At 40.8% G+C, this 18856-nt stretch overlaps 1 protein-coding gene across 2 annotated transcripts in view; it reads left to right on the top strand.

The window, feature by feature from the left end:
* Nucleotides 1–18856, top strand: part of LOC130175204 (forkhead box protein J3-like) — a 58881-nt gene that overhangs the window by 24544 nt on the left and 15481 nt on the right. For both annotated transcript variants that reach the window (XM_056385555.1, XM_056385554.1), the window contains exons 4-7: nucleotides 3474–3548; nucleotides 6514–6597; nucleotides 11665–11766; nucleotides 15455–15613. In XM_056385555.1, the coding sequence (XP_056241530.1) occupies nucleotides 3474–3548; nucleotides 6514–6597; nucleotides 11665–11766; nucleotides 15455–15613 (420 nt within the window). The remainder of the gene's footprint in view (nucleotides 1–3473; nucleotides 3549–6513; nucleotides 6598–11664; nucleotides 11767–15454; nucleotides 15614–18856) is intronic.

The raw sequence follows: 18856 nt of genomic DNA, 5'->3' as shown, positions 1-18856 counted from the left end.
ATACACAATCCCAGACAATGTTTTGGCTCGTATCAAGATCAGAGTATTAGTCATGGCAACTGTTTGACTTTATGGGTGGCGATGATGGCCTGCTGGTCAACAACTATTTGCATAGATTTCCATAGAATTTGATACTGACTTTCATGCGCCCTACAGACTGAACTGTAATGACTCTGGTGATCCACTAATGTCCCATGTAGCGCCATCATCTGGTCAAAATTGAGATTTGTCCGAGACTTTATTTTGATGACCAAAATACCAGCAAAACTTGACTGTTCCCATCAACGTCAATTAGCGCTACTTAGCAAAATGCTAGTATGCTAACAAGATGAACTAAGATTGTGAACATTACATCTGCTGAACATCAGCATGTCAGCGTTGTGCATGTGATCATGTTAGCATTGAAGCATTGAAGCATTGTCTTTACCATGTTTTTTTTTGTATCGCTCTAATTGCAAAATACACAACAGGACTTTAATTAGGTCAGCAATATATTTAGTGGTAGCAAAGTCGCAAACCACAAACATAATTACTTACTTATTTTTCTGTTTGCACATTATGTAAATATCTTTACAAATGCAAGTACTTATAAAGTACATACCTTATTATTTATGGTTGATTTATTATTTTTCTACTTATATATACTATTATTATACTATTGTTATTACTTGTTTTTTTCTTCTACCTTCTTTCCTATACTGCAGTAACAAGCGAATTTCCCCGGTGTGGGATCAATAAAGGTTTATCTTATCATAATTTATGTAATTCTTTTTTTCTTACATGAAGTTTATGAGCAAGTAAATTTGTGCAGCAACCTTATGATGCACTATAATATATTTTAATTATGTCACACTATTAACACTGACTATTAACATCTTCAGGAAATGAAATTGATTGAAAACGTGTGTTCTTCAGTATCCTGACATTACCATCGGTGTGGGTTATAGGGTGTTAATTTTAATGCATGTGGTTAACTAATCATGATGGACTCACTCACGAGGAGAGCAAGCTTCCTGTGCCCCAAACCGTCCTAGAAATAATATTAAAAATTCCTGATTTATTGTAAGGGAACAGTTTATGACTCCACACTGCGGGGAAAACGATTACCAAACTTGATGACATGAACAAATTTAGGTCAATAAAAGATTATTAACATCTGCATTTGTAACTTTTTGGGTACACCGCCCCGCCTCAACAGAGAACGCACATGCCTGGGAGCGAAAAGTGCCAGAGTGTGCAAAGTCTGAAATATACAGGGTTGTGCAGGCATTGCAAGTAGTGCACAGGTGTGCAAAAACTGCTTGGGTAATAAAGAAAATAGTGTGTAAATAAGCAAACAGTAGGTAGAGGTTAGCAAAGCTAGATGGGCTGGCTGCTGAAGTGACGTGCAGACTCAGTGTTAATGATCCACCACCACCTCCCGGAGGAAAGTTTTTGGAACAGATGGTTGCCTTTGTGTGCCGAGCTGGTGGCAGTCCTCCTTGACTTCTTCATCACCCGACTGTGACGCGTTTCCTTGATGGACGGCCGCAAACAGCCAGTGATCCGCTAAGTAGAGCAACCGAAAACTGCCGGAGCTTCTCTCCAGGAGGAACAGGGCGAGGCAGAGGTGGACCAGGCTGTTATGGTATGCTAGAGACAGAGAGACAAGGTGGTTGTTGTAGGGGAAACAAAACCGGTGATGAGCAGTGGGAACCCGAGAGAAGGAGAGGAGAAAATTCCTCCCATCCCTCTGTCTTTTCCCCTCCTCCTCCCCAGTGGTATTAATTAACAGCAGCAGATGAGTGGAGAAGGAGCCTGAAGAGAGAACAGGTTCATGTCAGGTTAGCGTATGCTGTTGTGGGCTCTCTCTCTCTCTCTCTCTCTCTCTCTCTCTCTCTCTCTCTCCTTTCACATATGTATATCACACACAATAGGAGATGTGACGCATTGTACAAAAGGCAGCTTCCTCTCATGATGTCCGAAACTGAATTCATTACATGCTTTAAAAATGGTTAACACCCACTTTAAGCTTGAACACGCCTCCCTCATGTTTTCCAAAAGTCAATTAAAACCCGGAGCACACCCCACAACCGCTCACATGCCCCTCACAGCTCTGACAAATCGTCTTTCTCATTTGCGTCTGTTAGAAGAGATTCCCCTCAGTTTTAATCATTACAGCTGTCTACGTCTGCAGTGTAATGGTTTGCATTTCACTCTTGTGTAACTGTGACCTGAAGCGTCTTCTTTATTCATTGTTGTAAGCTATGGAAAGTGGAAGACTGCTTTATTTTCAAGTACCCTCACTAATGTTCAAGGCAAGTGGTCCAGAGCCAGACGTGTTAGAATCTCTAGCTAATGTTAACAAGGCTTGAGCGGGTGAGTACCCTGACTCTGGATGTGTGTGAGAGGTTGGGAAGAGATCACTTATCAATTCATCATCAATCTCTGACTGTTTCCCTTTTACTCTTCCTGTTTCTAACCAGCTATCCATATAGATTCTCCAGTTTCTGCCATGGATGTCATCTTTTAGCACGCAGACCGAGATAGCAAACAAGTATACGATGTGGTCCGGCCAGCGACAACATGAAAGTTCCAATCATTGGTTTATCACAGTTAAAGGAGTTTAATTACATTTAATTCTTCTGTTTTGCAAATGATTTGTCGGCCCACTTGCAATATATATATATACGTCCCACAGGTTGGGAACCAGTGGTATATACCATGCAATGGTAGAAACGCGTCCACCGGTAGAGATTTCCTAACACCGCTTCCACTGCGGTACCTATTCCTTACTGTCTCTGTGATGTCATCAGGACAGGCAGTGATCTCGTGAATCCAGCTGCCTCACAAGGTAACGTGATTTGGGCAGCAAGACTGCTGTCCATGTTCTCACATGAAGTGGCGCTAATGCGCCTCTATACTGGCTCTGCCAACCACTGCAGAAGAAGAGAGAGACAAGAAAAACAGAAGAGGAGAATGAAATTGTAAATACAGAGCAGAAGGCGTGTCAACCAACCCAAAATAATGGAGAAGAATGTGTTCCTAAAAATGGATGCAACTTCTATTCTTCTTATTTTAAACCATTTCTTAATTGCGTTTACAGAACAATGTGATGTAAAATAACATGCACAGTGGTAGAAGATGGTCGTATCGCCCACCCCTAGTGTGGAAAAAATATTTTTGGCAACTCAGATTTATCTTGTGACCTCTCTGGGGCCCCTGCCTCAGGTTGTGAACCACTGCTTTAAAGGACAGAATATACAGTCATCTCTGGAAAGAAGTGCTGCTCCAATGATAACCATAGACTGGGACCAGAATCAGTTGACAGTACATTGAAGTGAGTGTAAATGTAATTTACTTACTTGGAAAAGTGGATTTAGTGGATTTACTCTCCAACTATTTTTTGTCCTGTTTCTTGTCTTCTTCCTGCCTTTTCTTTCCCTTCCTTTCTCCCTCTCCGTCTCTCTCCGGCTGTCTGTCACTCCCTGCAGAATTCTATACGACACAACCTGTCCTTGAACAAGTGTTTTCTCAAAGTGCCTCGCTCCAAAGACGACCCTGGAAAAGTAAGTATTTCCTGAACAATGTAATGCGACTGAAAAGCTCAGCTTGAATTATGGTGTGACACACAATGAAAATGCAAACCTATTTCAGCAAGCTTACAAATAAGGCAGAGGCTACGGCGATTACTTTTCACGTGTTTAGTCGCCCTTGTGCTGCATATGTGCACACATTTGTGTATAAGTGCACCCAGAGACACGCGTACTCACTTGTTCTCTTTCTTTGTCACACACACACACACACACACACACACACACACACACACACACACAGTGTCTGCACTTAAAAGCAATTTGTAGCTCCATAACCGTCTGTGCTGAATGCCTAATGCAGCTTTCTGTGTTTTCTGCGGCTCTTCCGATATTGATTCTGCCAAGTAATAATGTGGTACAGGGAGTAATGAATAATAAGTATATGTAGGTACACTCCTTCAGATACGAGGCCATTCACACATCTGTTATGGTTTATTAGGCTCTGTTTCTCTCTCACACACACAATCAGAGGAAGCCTTAGATATGTTTCACCACTGCGACGACTGTGGTTAGGAAGCAGAGCTGCCACGTCCACTTCAGCAACGCCAGTTTGATAACAACAACTTGTCAAGTCCTTGTTTGTGCTGAATCGGAGGAATTGCTCAGATGGAGAAAGCATATAATTACAGCTGATCGCTGGAGCTTGTCCTTACAAGGTTTTTTAATAAAAGCTCAAATGTCTGCATTTCGGCTCATCACAGGGTTAATGTGAGAAACAGTCCACCACTTTTACAAAAACTGCCAAGCCCAAACTTTTCATTGAGCTTTCTCAACTCTGCTCATTTTGTTTGGGGTAGGGGTGTCTCCAGGCTGCAGGGGTTTTGGAGCCATTGAAAAATGAATTAAGGGGAAGAAGGTTTAAATAATTCAAACAAAATCCTTGGGCTTGAGTGGAGGCCCATACTCTGCAAAGACACAAAGAGAGGCCCCCCCCCCCCCCGATTAGCCTGACTTGGACCTGACCAGCACCTTAATTCACACCGTGGATCGAAGTGGTCGATACCTCAGCATGGGGGGAGGTCATCTGTGTGTAGAGAAGTTGAATGTACATGCTCCGTTTGAAGCCATAGAGAGAGTGGAGAAGCTAAATCATGCATGTGCTAACGTTAATTGGCTGTGTACTGTTCAGTGATGTGGGACTGAGAGACAGGGGGAGGAGAAGAGGCAAGGATGGGGGAGGTGGGGAGCGGGCCGTGTGTGTTTGTCTGCGTTTGTGTATGTGTGTGTGTGTGTGTGTGTGGCCTAGATGAACCTCCTGAATTCAGTCTGCGGCTCTGGACCTCCTTGGGAGGGAAGAGGGGAAAATGAAAGGGAGCAAAAAAAAATCAGACCAGGAGGAAATCAAGGACCTAAAAGCAATTGATTTCCTCCCTTCTCATTGTATGTGTTTATTTTGGAGGCTGCTGTGTTTTAACATTGTGTATCAAAAGGATTTCAGTGGATTTTCTGGGGAAAGGAAGCTGGAGCACGCACCACAGGAAAACTAAACCTAGAGAAAACTGATTGGATACAGTGCTGGAATAACAACAGATACACTGGTTTTATCGGATGCAAGGGAGATCCATCTACTGCACTTTTTTTCTGTTTAGTGACACTTGGTTCCCCCTATTAGGGAAACTGATGCAGCCTCGGCAGACTTTTTCTACCAAATTGAGAAAAAAGAGAATTAATGCTGTCCACAACAGGTGGGGATACTTGTGTGTTTTAGAGAAAGTGATGAATATAACTCTGAGAGATAATAACAGATGTAAACTGTAGTGAATGATATAATATACAGTGTTCAAATGTACCTTCCTTAACTATAACATCATCTAAAACAGTGGGGGAGAAGCTAGGTCATTATTTACAATAACAATTTAAGTGTAAAGTTGTTTCCTCTGGGCATTCATATAGATATGAACTTGAAGTGGTGTTTTTTCTGTGAGGTCAGTAAGAATCTTTGAAATGTTTTGTGGCCAGTACCGTGCTGGGTTAACAGCCGGACCGACAAGTTTATTAAAAACACAGAATCTATAAATGTTTTGACTAATGATTCATGAGAGAAGATTTTGAAGGAAAGAACCAGGAGAAGAGTTCAAACCAGACTTCAGGTGAGAGGCGTTTTTTTTTTTTCGAACCCACAGCTGTGAAATTTTTGAGTGACGTGATGATCCTCGCTCGTTTCCTGAGACATGGCGTTTATACGCTGACAGACACGGGATTTCTGAGGCAAAGATATCGATATTATCATAGGAGATGGGAAGTAGCTTGTTTACTGAAGCACCATATTGAAAGACAATTTTGATATTTGATTTTGGAAAACGGTTGTTATGGGAGTTAACATTGAAAACATGAATTTATCTACTCCTTTGCTGTAGCTCTGCTCACCTGGACCACCTACAATACTTGATACTTAAGGTACATTTTTATATTTAGTTTACAGGTATCACTATTCTCATTTTAAATTCAGTACTTGTAATAGAGTATTTTCAGTTATTCCGTCCGTGCTGTTTCTATTTTTGTGATTTGTGATTTTGAGGAATTTTTTTTCACCGCTGACTTATTAAAGAATGGGCGATGGGACGGCGATGCCTGTCGACCTGGTGGCGTTCGGACCCATGAATACTCAGAAGTTCTCAACTACACACCTGTAAAGTTTCGTGACTGCATCTTGCACAATTTAAAACTCTGGACAAAATCTGTCCACAGACACATGAACACCTGCCTCTGTGGTAGTTCCTGCTACAGTAGGTGTCTCCATGACCACATTTTGCCAGGATGGCTCACACGGATGCACAAGGTGAAAATAATACCAGCCACACACTGATACAGTCGGTAAAGGAGGTGGAAGTGCGCTTAAACCGTCTGAGCAATCAAAGAGCACCGTAGAAATACATAAGCAGCTTCAGTCGAACAGAAGTCTTAATGGTTTGGTTTTTTTGTTGGGGTCACTCTTCAGGGTTCCTACTGGGCCATAGATACCAATCCTAAAGAAGACACAGTACCCAGCAGGCCAAAGAAGAGACCGCGATCCGGAGAAAGGGTAAGTACCTTAACCAAAACCTTTTGATACTAAAGCTTGTTGTTTTAAAAGCCTTATAATGTGGTGGTACACTGCTCAACTAGTATTCACCTGACATCTCTACAGGCATCTCCAAAGTAAGGAAAGGTTTGTCTGGTGCAAAAACACGATCTTACCTTACCTTTTTTTTTTTTTTTTAGTTTCCACATTCTTAAATAAAAAATGATTTCCTTATACCAGCTCAGGCTCGCTGTCATCAAAGGGGCAGAAGCCAGGATTTTGCTGACAATGTGAGCATTTGTCTCAGAGAGTGTTCATGATGTATCAGTGTGAGAAGGTACACAAGCAGAAAAACAAGAGAGTGGGAAACTAGATGTTGTAGACAAATGCTTATGTGTGTACACACCTATAATGATGCGAGGACAGACCAGCAGACCAGGAAGGCATCGTCAGCCATGACAGAGCAGTGAAAAGGGACAGTCGACCGGACTCTACACTGAATAATGCAAAACAAATGACAGTTTAAAACACATCAGCAAATTAATCAGCTATGTTCTGTTGCTGTGTCATTTTTCGGTGATTCAGTAGAATAAATTGTATTCAGCAGCGCGCTGTGTGGACCAGCAGTACCCACGTCTTGGCACATGGTGCACCTGCAGCACAGATCTGGGATTATGGGCTAGATCAGTGATATCAGGTAAAAAAAAAAAAAGAAGAAGATGGGGTGACTGGGGAAAGGGGTTTACGGGATGCAGCATCTCTACTCCACGCTCCTGCACTGTTACTGAGCAGTTTCAAGCAAAACAACAGTCTGTCACAGCCACACGGGCGGCTACCTTCTCGACCATGGTAATTAATGAATTAATCTCTATGAAGAGACTGAAACATGCAGGTTATTCTTCTGCTTTCTTTGTGATTTTCTTTGTTGCTGCTGATCCATCAGTCTAATTGTCCACCATACCAGAAGATGATGTGGTTGAGCATTGACTGGGATCTGTTTGTGTTTGCTGCAAAATATCAAAGACCTCAACCACAAAATGCACCTTTTTCCTGGCTGGCTTGAACAGGCAGGTTTGTCCTTGCTTTGTACCATTTGATTGATATCGACTCACTTATTACAGGACCCTCTCCTATAGGAGAATGTAGAGAGAAATCTCTGTGTCTGATAACAATGCCCCCACTCTAGCACATGTGCCATTTTCTCTATACAATGTGACATAACAGCGTGACAGCCTGTAGTCTCAGCTAAACAATGTCATGATTGTATATTCATCCAGGTCAGGTGGGTTTGATTTACATGTTAATACATGTTAACCACAGGCTCCTGGATTTGCAATTTTCAAGATGCCACAGAAACAGCAGGAACAAGATACAAGATAGAGCAGAGTAGAATAGCGAGAACCCAAAAGTAGGAATGAAAATTAGTTTTGGGAAATTGATTGACAGCGGCCGAGGCTATAAATATATGTAACCCTGCATCAGCTCGGCAGAATGCAGCTGCTGTTCAGTCATTAACCTGAGGATCTGAATACAAAAGCAGTGCAGAGTGAGCACCATGATGTATCGCGTGTGTTATATCACCTCTGTGCGCCTGCATCTCTGTTGTTTTGACTCTATCTCTGACTACTGTATATTTTGCATTCAGCTGTCTGTCTCGTTAGTAGCTGATTAGAAATATCAAAACTACTTCCAGAGCGAACGAGCACATTCAGTATTCAACACACTGAACAGATGAAAGTCACCGCGACTGAGCTTAAATGAACCGATAACTGTGCTCCAAGAAGATACATGCTATACATCTCTATGGGAATAAACAAACAGAAATAATTAAAGACGCCGCTGCAGCGCTCAGTGGCACACCAGTGCTCTGATGGAATCTAGGTCCTCTGAAAAAGAAGCTCAGGTGTCGTATCAATGCTTAGACTTCAGGTAGCATGATAACATTTTCTTTAGCAAAGGTTGAGCAACCAGTCAGTAAAATTAGCTGCAGAAGATTTGCTCTTTTTTTTTTTTTTTTTTGCATACCATAGATCTTTGTATCCAGCAGCTGACTCACTGAGGCTTTTTCTGACTGTATACCAAAGTGTTTGTTATTTCAAACCTGCAGAGTCTTTCATCACGGCGCGGCACAACTGGTCATCTCCCTTCTTTTCTCATCCTGTGTCTCTGTCACTGTTTGCGCATCTTGATCATTATCTTTGTGTTTGTGTGTTTATCTGTTTGTGTGCCAGTCTCTCCTCTGTCTCTACCTCTCTGCCTCTGTTGCTGCTTTAGCCTTCTCCTCTCCTGGGAACTCAGGCAGGCGTGGAGCGGCAAAGTGCACAATCACAGTTGTATCATTGGAGGAAGAATTGAGGTAAAACAGAGAGAAATGTAAGGGGGGGGGGTGTGAAAGAAAGGATGCAGGGGGAAAAAAGTGAAAAAGACATCAAGGTAGAGAGAGCAGAGAGGAAAAAGTCAAGCTGCAAGGGGAAGGAGGGAAAAAAGTAAGAGGGAGAGGAGGGAGGAGGGAGAGTATTCTAGGCTTGTGTTCCAGTTAATTACCACAGAAGGCCCCGGGGCTGCCATTAGACATATTTTCTTCACCAACGATTTTTTTTTTATTACAAACATTAATTAATTCAGAGGCTTGTCATCTCGTCTTACATGGATGGGCCCTTCGACCCCTTTTCTTACGCCTCACTTGCACTGCTGGCAGACGCACTGTGGGCTGTCACATGGGCTAAGGAGAAACAGGGAGGTTTTAAGTGGTAAGATTTATAGCAGTGTTACCGCCTGAAAAAAACAGGTGGGCTAAATATGTCGTGCTGTTTTCATTGGGGTTTTGTTGCACCTGGGCTACACAGTCAAAGTCTTTAAAGTCTCCTGATGACAGCATCTGCGCAAATGAAAAGATTTGAAGTTGGCAGCAAGGCTGAACGTCAGCTGCATAAATGCATTGTGTAACTGTGTAGACAGGGAGTGTACACTTAGTTTAGTACCTGCGTCTCCGGTGCCCTCAGCATAATCACTCTCTTTGATTTCGTGCATGCCTCTCTGTCTGCCTGTCTGTCTGTCCGTCACCACTCAATTATCTCACTACCTATTCTCTCCCCCCCCTTTTTCCCACAAGCCTTCCTCACTCCTCTCTTCACCTCTCCGTTGTCTTCCTTTTAAGTGCCTCCGCCAGGGAACCAACAACCCGTTTTCACTGGGAGTTTATCATAAATTAAAGATTGCATTGTTACCAACCAATCCTCTTACTGTAAGCAGTTTGGGAAGGCAGGCAAGCTGTCTTGAACCCTGAAAGGAGTTAGACAAGGAGAAAAAAATATCGTCCCCATTTTTTTTTTTTTTTTTTTTCTTGCGGGCGGCAATTTAGCCCCTCATCGATCTTTGAATACTTCCTCATATCCCCACACTCAGTTAACCCTACTTTAGCTCTTTGTGAGGACAGCAAGAAAAGAAAAAAAACAACAAAAAAACCCCACAAAAAAACTGCCGAATGAACTGCCGAATGAACTGCCGCTGAATACATTGTAGGTATGTGAATAATACATGAGGATGGCTTGATTTATCTTATCAAGTGCAAGTGATGTGTCCACTTTCCAGGGTGTGTAAGTGTCCGGCAATTTAAATGAAGCGCGCCTCAACTAGTTCACATAGTGGGAGGCCTGGGGCACGGTGGTGAGTCAGGAAGCTCAGCACAGATTCATGAACTTGCAGCGTTCAGAAAATTCTCATAACCTTTGCCACATTTCATTTCCATCCTGGTTTTCACCGTCACTCTCCCTTGCATATTTCTAATTACAGGGGAACATATTGGGAATACTTTTGCATGTTGATTAATAGGCAACACTTTACAGTTAGTGTGGAAAAAGTATTTGTGCACGTATTGAAATGTTACCAGGCTCAACTCCATATGTGTACAGAAAGAAAACACAACTAGTGAGGCGGGCTCATGTCTGGGTGATTGACATTGTTGTCATTAGCTTTTATTGTATGGCCAAGGGTGTGGTCCCGATTAACACGGAACAGTAACAAGCAATACCCGTGTTTGGTAAATTACTTGGTGGTAATTAAAAAATATTCAGAAGTTGCCTATTAATGATGTGTTCCCCTTCTAAAACATGATATTTTTCTCTCCCACATGACTGGACATCACCTGCCTTTAACAATGAAAAGTACTGATATTGAGATTGTGATCCTGGCCTTGGTATGGCTTGGTATCGGATCTAAATCAAATTTTGCCGTCCCCCACTCGCCTGTGGATTCATTAATGAAAGCTTGATTAGCTCAGTATAGCATAATTATGTTTCTAGAAGGATTATACAGGTGTATATCAGGTAAGCAGCCATCTACTCATTTGCTACAGTGTGATTTTTATCTCCTGCCACCGTGGTACTCTGTGACTCACATTCTTGTGAACGTGATACCTCAGGAACAACACGTAGCAGAAACTTCATACGTACACCACAGGTATCTCATATAGAGTAGATGATCTGATTAGAGTTTGGAGCATCCTCTGGCATATATTTGCATATTAATGAGGGAACGCTGATTTCCCAGAAATTGCTATAACTCCTTAACACTGAATTCTAACAAGTTCAAACTGATGGCAGGTTTGTAGTATGCAAAGGAGAATGTGTTGGTATAAAAATCTTTTTGAAATTCAGTGAGCTAATTAGCTTAATTAGGAAGAAATAGATTGTTTTTTGTGAACATGATAACTCAAAGACAATACATATATGAAAGTTATTACATGCCCCATATGGAGTAGATGACGTATTTCGGTGTACCTTGCTGCATTCATTTGTATATTAATGAAGTAAAACTGTTTTTTTTAAATCTTGTGTTAACATTCTTGATGACAACTGTTTGCATTGTGAACGTACATGTTCTGTAGTCATGGAGATCATCGTGGGACTTAAGACAATCCAAATGCCTCTTGTTATTTGTTCACCAGTTTTCTTCCTACGTCTCCCACCGATCGAAATCAATGTGCTTGACTTAATTGTAGGAGATCCAGTCATATCAATACAAACAGCTTGTTTTCTCCGATTATTTTGGGGTCCTCATTAGCTGTCCTCTTCCCTGTTCTCCCACCAGGCATCTACTCCTTACAGCCTAGAGTCCGAGTCTCTGAGAATGGACTGCATCATGTCAGGAGGGGCGTCTCCCACACTGGCCATCAATGCTGTGACCAACAAGGTACGACACCAGCTTGTCAGTTGTGAAAGAGTGCAATAAATGCCCATTGTTTCTTCTCAGCTATCCCTGATTGCATTTGAGCTTCACTGGTAGGAACAACATGGATAGTTTGAATGGTCGTAGGCACCAGACTCTTCTAGTCGTACATATATGTGTTTACTGTTGACGGTAGATCTGCAATGATTAGTCAAATAATCTATAAATTGATCAAAATCCTTTTACAAGCGATAATGGCGAACAAACATTTGCTGGTTCCGGTTTCTCAGATGTGAAGACGTGATCGTTTTCTCTGTCAGAGTCTTTGGATTTGTTACGCTGTTCAATTCCATTTTGGCTGCTGGAAGTTGTGATCAACATTTTTCCTAATTTACATTTTATAGACAAAGTGATCAATTGATCAAAGGAGAAAATAATCTGCAATTCAACTAATAATGAAAATAATATTAGCAGTCCAATTTGAGGAAAACATACTTCACCTTTAACGTAGTAGCCTAAAGAAAATTTAATTTTTCCCAGGTAAGAAAGAGACTAAATCACAAGGTTGTAATTTAACACAGTAGTTCACCATAACCTAATAGCTAATTTGGCATACATGTATATGTCACGGTGCCAGTTTTCCAGAATGTAACAGTGTCAGAGTCCGGGACAGATTCTGACTTTAGGGTCTGCTTGCATCTCAGCAAAATGAGAATCTAATTCAAATAGGAAGGAAGGTAAATCAGGCAACACTCAAACAGGAAATGAGAAGTCCTTGTGTAGGCAACATAAATCACGACGTTATTTGTTTATTGTTACAGCTACTCATGAGTCAACGAGGTCTCGATATAGTTGCTAATATTAGCTACATGGCCAATTACCAACCTTACCGAGTTCTTTTTAAAAGTTTATGGATGACTGTCTGAGTCTGAGCGAAGACATTTAGGCAGCGGGGAGCAGAAGAGATGCATCTATATCCACAGCAACAGCCTCCACATGCTCCTTTAGTTTTGAAGGCAGGGAGTGGGTGAACCGTGAGTGGTCCACTTGTGATGCTGCTATGTACTAGTCATAATATGCTTCAGGATCCACAACTATTACATACAGAAATTTTAAATAGTTGAAAAGCTCAGAATGCTGCTACTTTATTGGCCATTACCTGTAATGAGTATTTTTTTATTTCTTAACGATGCTTAATGATGATTTCGACAAATTAATTAGTCAGTCAGATGAAGTCATTTGTACTTGCTACTGAAAAGAATGTGTTGAACTTTGTGGAGGCTATAAATAACCAACTGGTTATAAGACACACTTGACTGAAAACTGCAGCAGAAGGAGTTTCTGTTTTTCTCTTTCACCATCAGTGGCTTGGACTGTTTTACAGGTCTACACCTTCAAACACAACCTTACACAATGACACACACACACACACACACACACACACACACAAACACGTATACATGCGCTGACTAAAAAGCAAAATTGGGTGTGACTGTTTCTATGAGGGTCAAAGATCAAGCAGCAACTGGGACCTCTGACGCCTTTCTGATCTGCCACACACACACACACACACACACACACACACACACACACACACACACACACACACACACACACACATACACATATAGAATGATGATGTTTAGTACATGACCTCTTCGTCTGACCCCGACCAAAGAGAAATTTGTCCCACAGCAGCAGCTCACATAACTCAGAGTGTTTGGTCTGGACGAGATGTGAACGTCTGGACGTGACAGCTCATTCCAGTTTTCCATTCAACTCTTTTCACAGATCTTGACTCAAACGTCCCAGAATGTGTCATTATAAATTCCTTTGATGACAGGGGATTCAGCTGTCATGTAAAATGAAATACATGTATATTTTTTGTAATAATTTTAACAGCATTATGTATAGCTATGTATTCGCTTCCAGTAATCATTATTACCAATTTATTGTGATTGAGCCACTAACGATTTCAAGCAGTTGCTGGTTAATCTGCTTCTTTAATTTGAAGATTTTCAGCATCTCTGTGTTTCAGATCATCGGAAGTTTGACTGTTTGGGAATGTGTGATGGGTATTTGTCATTCATTTTCACATTTTATAGTCTACAATATAAAAGATGGGTAATGGATTCGTGTAATTGGAATATGATCTAAATAGTTGCTAATATTTTAAATTACCTACTATTTTATGACTAATCCCTAAAACTGTTACTTTTCTCGCGTATTGACCAACTCTATAAAGTTTCTCCAGTTTTATAACATACACAGACAAATTAGTCATGAAATTTGACAATAAAAAGCGAGAGGTGAACATCATGAGCAGCCAAGGAAATCGGCATCAACATTTCCCCAGACAGTTTGCTGCGAAGAGACAACGGGAAACTGTTCACTCACCTTAAGCAGTTTGCACTTAATTTGTTTTACTCCAGTAGAGACTAAAACTTGATTGTTCTTAGTCACCACTATACATTTTGGAAACAATGATTCACAGCAGCGTGAGGAAGACCTTGACGATAACGATGCCGATGCCAACGTCAATGAAATCCACCCACAACCAGACAGGTGGCGTCCTGCAGGCGCAGCAGTGCATCAGAGCCTCTGCAATAACACATTTGCTCACTAATATTCTGTTTGCATTGGAGGGCCTGTGGTTTTGAAAAAGACATTCTTATAATATGATACTTGGAAATTGGGATAACAGAAGGTATTTTCCTTGACAAAGATTATTATAGTCATCATTAGATTCAGATATTGTAATGTTTTTACTTGAATTCCTAAATTCCTAGTAAATGAGGCTTTGCTACTTGAAGCCTTTTCTAGAAACATTATGAGGTCTTTTCTTTTCTAATACATAGATGTACATGTCAGATGTTCTTGTAAACTACAGAATCATTTTTAGTTACTACAGTGACACAGCAAGGAGAATGGCAGATTCACTCACTCGCAGAAATGCTCAGGATTAACACTCAAACTCACCGCTCAAAAACACTTCTTTTTCCGCTACAGGATGTTCTACAGGGTAGAGCACTGCCCCAGAGAGCCTTTACTGTTGCCTCACCCTAAGGCTATATTTTCAGATTTGTCTATACAGTTAAATGTAGCCTGGAGGTAATGCTGGTGCTATGCTTCACAAGCACTGACAGTCAAACAAAACAAGAGGAATATGATTCAACATAATCCTGAGGCACTGCTTTTAAAAGCTCTGTGATCTGTCACCACCAGACAATATGCAGTGCACTTCCTCTGAAGGGAAACTTGTGTCTTCAATGGTGCCCTACTGTCAGACAACAAAGTAATTCCTGTTACCAAGTGGTCGCTGGGTCAGGACACTAAATTAAAATCACCATATTTAAGGAAAAAGAGTTTAGGTTCTGGGCTTTTATGCAGCAGCAGGGTTAATTTGCTTTCAGCACTTTAATTTCCATATTTCCTCATGAGTTGTCTCACAAGTTAATGGTGCATAGGTAACTTCTTGAGGTGGGCAGTGTTCACTTCAATCTGGATATGACTCGGCAAATGGGCAAAACGAAGGAAAGTAAGAAGGAGGAGGGATAAAATCATGAGTGACTGCCTTTGATGACTCCATGTTACCCTTTATTTTCATGTTACCTCGTGTTATAGAAATGTGTGTGTGTGTGTGTGTGTGTGTGCGTGCGTGTGTGTGTGTGTGTGTGTGCGTGCGTGCGTGTGTGTGCATGTGTGTGTGTAGGTAGCGCTGTACAACCCTGAGGCAGAGGGCAGTGAGAGTCCAGGGAGTTTGGGCGGCAGCCTCAGCAACAGTCTTTCAGAGCAGAGTTTGGCGTCCGTCAACCTTAACAACCTGAACACTGCCGTCAGCAGCGGCAGCAACGTACACAGCTACACACCAGTAAGATCTTTTCTTCATTTCGGCTGACAGTCTAATGATTGCTGCAGGAGTATTTATTTTTTCTTATTTTTTATCTGCACAAGGACAACAGCTGACCTGAAGCTGCTACAGACGTGGTGTCTGGTTGAAGGACACTTCAGCAGGGCCAGTGCTTTCTCCCACTTTTCTTTCTTTTTTACATCATGAAATGACAAGTTTTAACTACCAGCATTCAAACCAAATCGATTTGTGTCATATGTTCTTTGTTCACTTGATTCTGACATAATGTGGATGATTCAGTCACCGGTCCAGACACTCTCAGTACAGAAGGTGTCTGCTGCACACCCTTAGCAGACTGAAGAGGTGGTAACCAGCTCACTACGTGTACGCTGGAACAAACTCTCATTTTCTGTTTGATGTTCAGACTTTGCAAGCAAATGTATTCTCAGTGGTCTTCTGCAGAGCACATTCACTGTGCTCAGATGACATATGCACTATTCTGTACTGTATCCGTAGAGTTAAGCAGATGGTATGAGCAAAAGAAATCGTTAATTTTATTGCTGTGGTTTTACTTTGAGATGCATAGATACACATTCTGTCAAAAGGACAATTTCAATCAGTTTTCCCCATATAGAGAATTTAATTGGGCTCCTCAAACGAATCAAATTGCCCCCTTCCAAAAAGATTTTTGTATTCATCACTTCTTTCTCTCAGAAGTGTGGAAATGCAGTTGAAAGTGCAGACTAACTGAAAACTCAGTCGCCTGTCGGTGAATGTTGCGTTCATTTTGACTGGTTATTTAGCTTGTGAATTGAATTTTGTTTTGCAGTCGACAATCAGTTCTGTTTGCAACCCCTCACACCCCTCGGGGTCAAACAGCACAAAATAAACTCTGAACCTGCGGGAAACGCTGGTACGCTTTGGAAAAGTGTTTTCTATGATGCGAACATAAAACTGCATTAAACATTAGAGTCGTTCATCTGTGCTGACAGTTTCGCTGTAACCACCTCTGATGCATATCAGTGATGCCTGACCACTCCAGTATTAGCAAATTTGAAATAAAGGGGCACAATTGTATATAATTAAAATCAAACTAATTCTGTTAGTCAGCAACTAAACACTGAGATTGTGCCGTTTCTGTGGCTTTTTAGAGGCACAGCAGTGTGTACGTGCAACACACACACTCTCTCACACACACACACACACACACACACCCAGTGAGGTTTATTTAAATCAAGTCTGTGTGTATCGTCTACTGTTATGGTGCCTACGGTCTTGGCCAGTGTAAAGTACACTCCAGACTTGGCAGGCCACTGATACACTGAGACATATTTGGCCTGATTTCACACTGGCTGTTTAAGTGATTCCTCATCCTTTACAAAACAAGGTCCTTCGGCTATTTGAATTGATTAGTCTCGAGCAGTGTATGTGTGAGACGATAATAAGTTGCCTTTTTATGAAGGAGGGGGTTATATTAGCCAACCCATCTGTCAGGACATAAACTGTCCCATGCTTAGCACTTCAGATTTACAGCAAAATATTTAGTGTAAACAATAAACAGCTTATCACAGGCTCATCAGATGAAGACAACGTCGCTGGAGCATTGAGCATCGAACCTGGAGTCTGTGGTAAAGGATTACTCTGAGATTTGTGAACCTGAATTTTCCCATTGACAAAACCTCCACTGACTCCATTGACAAAAGCAGTGATTTTACCTCACAGAACATGGGAGTTACAGATCTAACGCTGCCTCAGTTTGTTAGTTTGTTTCTGTTGTTCTGTGGTACTTTTACTATGTTTTAAAGTATTCTATCTGATCACGGCAGTGGTAGAAGAGCAACTGTTGTGCCATGTAAAATTACAGTTTTTGAACAGAGCCAATATACCATTCTTGCTCAATAGTGGATTGATCACAATGATTTTTTGGCCCTATCAATCATTTACACTCATGAACATGGGAAAATAAAGCCCAGGTACAAAAATCTCAGAGTAATCCTTTAAGAATGGCTGTTGATACAAATAATAACAGTGGCTTGTTTTAAAAAAATCTTTTATTTTCCTTACTTTAATTGGCAACTGGAAAATCCTTGCATTTATGATATCAAAGATCAATACAATATATATTTAGTCTTCCTAAGATGTTTCAACAATGGAAACACTGATTTCACCAGTGATGGAAGAACTAAACTCCATTACTGCATTCAGAATCCTACTAAATTAAAATCACAGTATTCTGAGTAAAATGTACTTCAAAAGTAAAAATAATCATAATTGCCCCAGTATGACATTATTATTCTTTTTTTTTCCCCAAAAAAATTAGTTTTTTGGATTTTATACAACACAAAAATGCCAAAAACGTTGTATAACAAGTTGCATTGTTGTGTTAAATAAAACTAACAGGACATGTCTATAAAATGCAGTACAAATACGTGAATAATGTTGTAGAAAAAGATGTAAGTAATATAAAAAAACAAAACAAAACAGAACTAAACAACATGTACACATTGGTCAACAAATAATCATTATATATAAATACAAAATGAACAAGATAGGAGGAAAAAATAAAAATAAAATCTAACATTCCAAACCCACTAAGGTTACATCAGAGCGACCGCCACTGCAGACAACTCATTGATGCCTGAAATGTGACATAATATATAATATAATATATAATAAATATGCCAGTCTATCACAGGGCTGATATATAGAGACAAACAACCATTCACACTCATGTTCACGCCTACGGGTAATTTAGAGGCGACAGTGCTAACCACTGCGCCACCATGCCACCCAACAACGTGTTACATTTGATTGGCTTTTCAGATGTTTTTTTATGTAGTTTTTATCTGGAAAGTCACTTGAAATTATAGCTGTCAAATAAATGTAGTGGAGTAAAAAGTACGGTAAGTAAAGTATTTATCTGCAAAATGGAGCTCAGTATAAACCAGCAGAATATTGAAAATACTCAAGTTCAGTACAAGTACCTGAAATTTGTGTAGTACTTAAATTTTGACCAAGTACTGTACATTCATGCTCCCTGGGAACAAACCTTTGTGAACTCTTTGATATATTCCTTTGTAAATCCTTTTATTCAGGCAATTTTATTCTGTGTATTTATTATTCCACGCTGCTGCAACAGCTTCATTTCGCCATTGTAGTCATTAAAGTTCCATTACGTCTAATCGAATTATGGAGACTTTTGTAAAATTTGTAGAACATTTGACATGCCTGTCAAAGTGTTTTTTATCTGTCCCTTTAAACCAA

This window comes from Seriola aureovittata, chromosome 9 (genome assembly GCF_021018895.1).
Source record: "Seriola aureovittata isolate HTS-2021-v1 ecotype China chromosome 9, ASM2101889v1, whole genome shotgun sequence".
In the NCBI taxonomy this organism is placed as follows: Eukaryota; Metazoa; Chordata; class Actinopteri; order Carangiformes; family Carangidae; genus Seriola; species Seriola aureovittata.
Note: the sequence above shows the minus strand (reverse complement) of the source record. Positions and strands in the feature narration are given on the sequence as shown.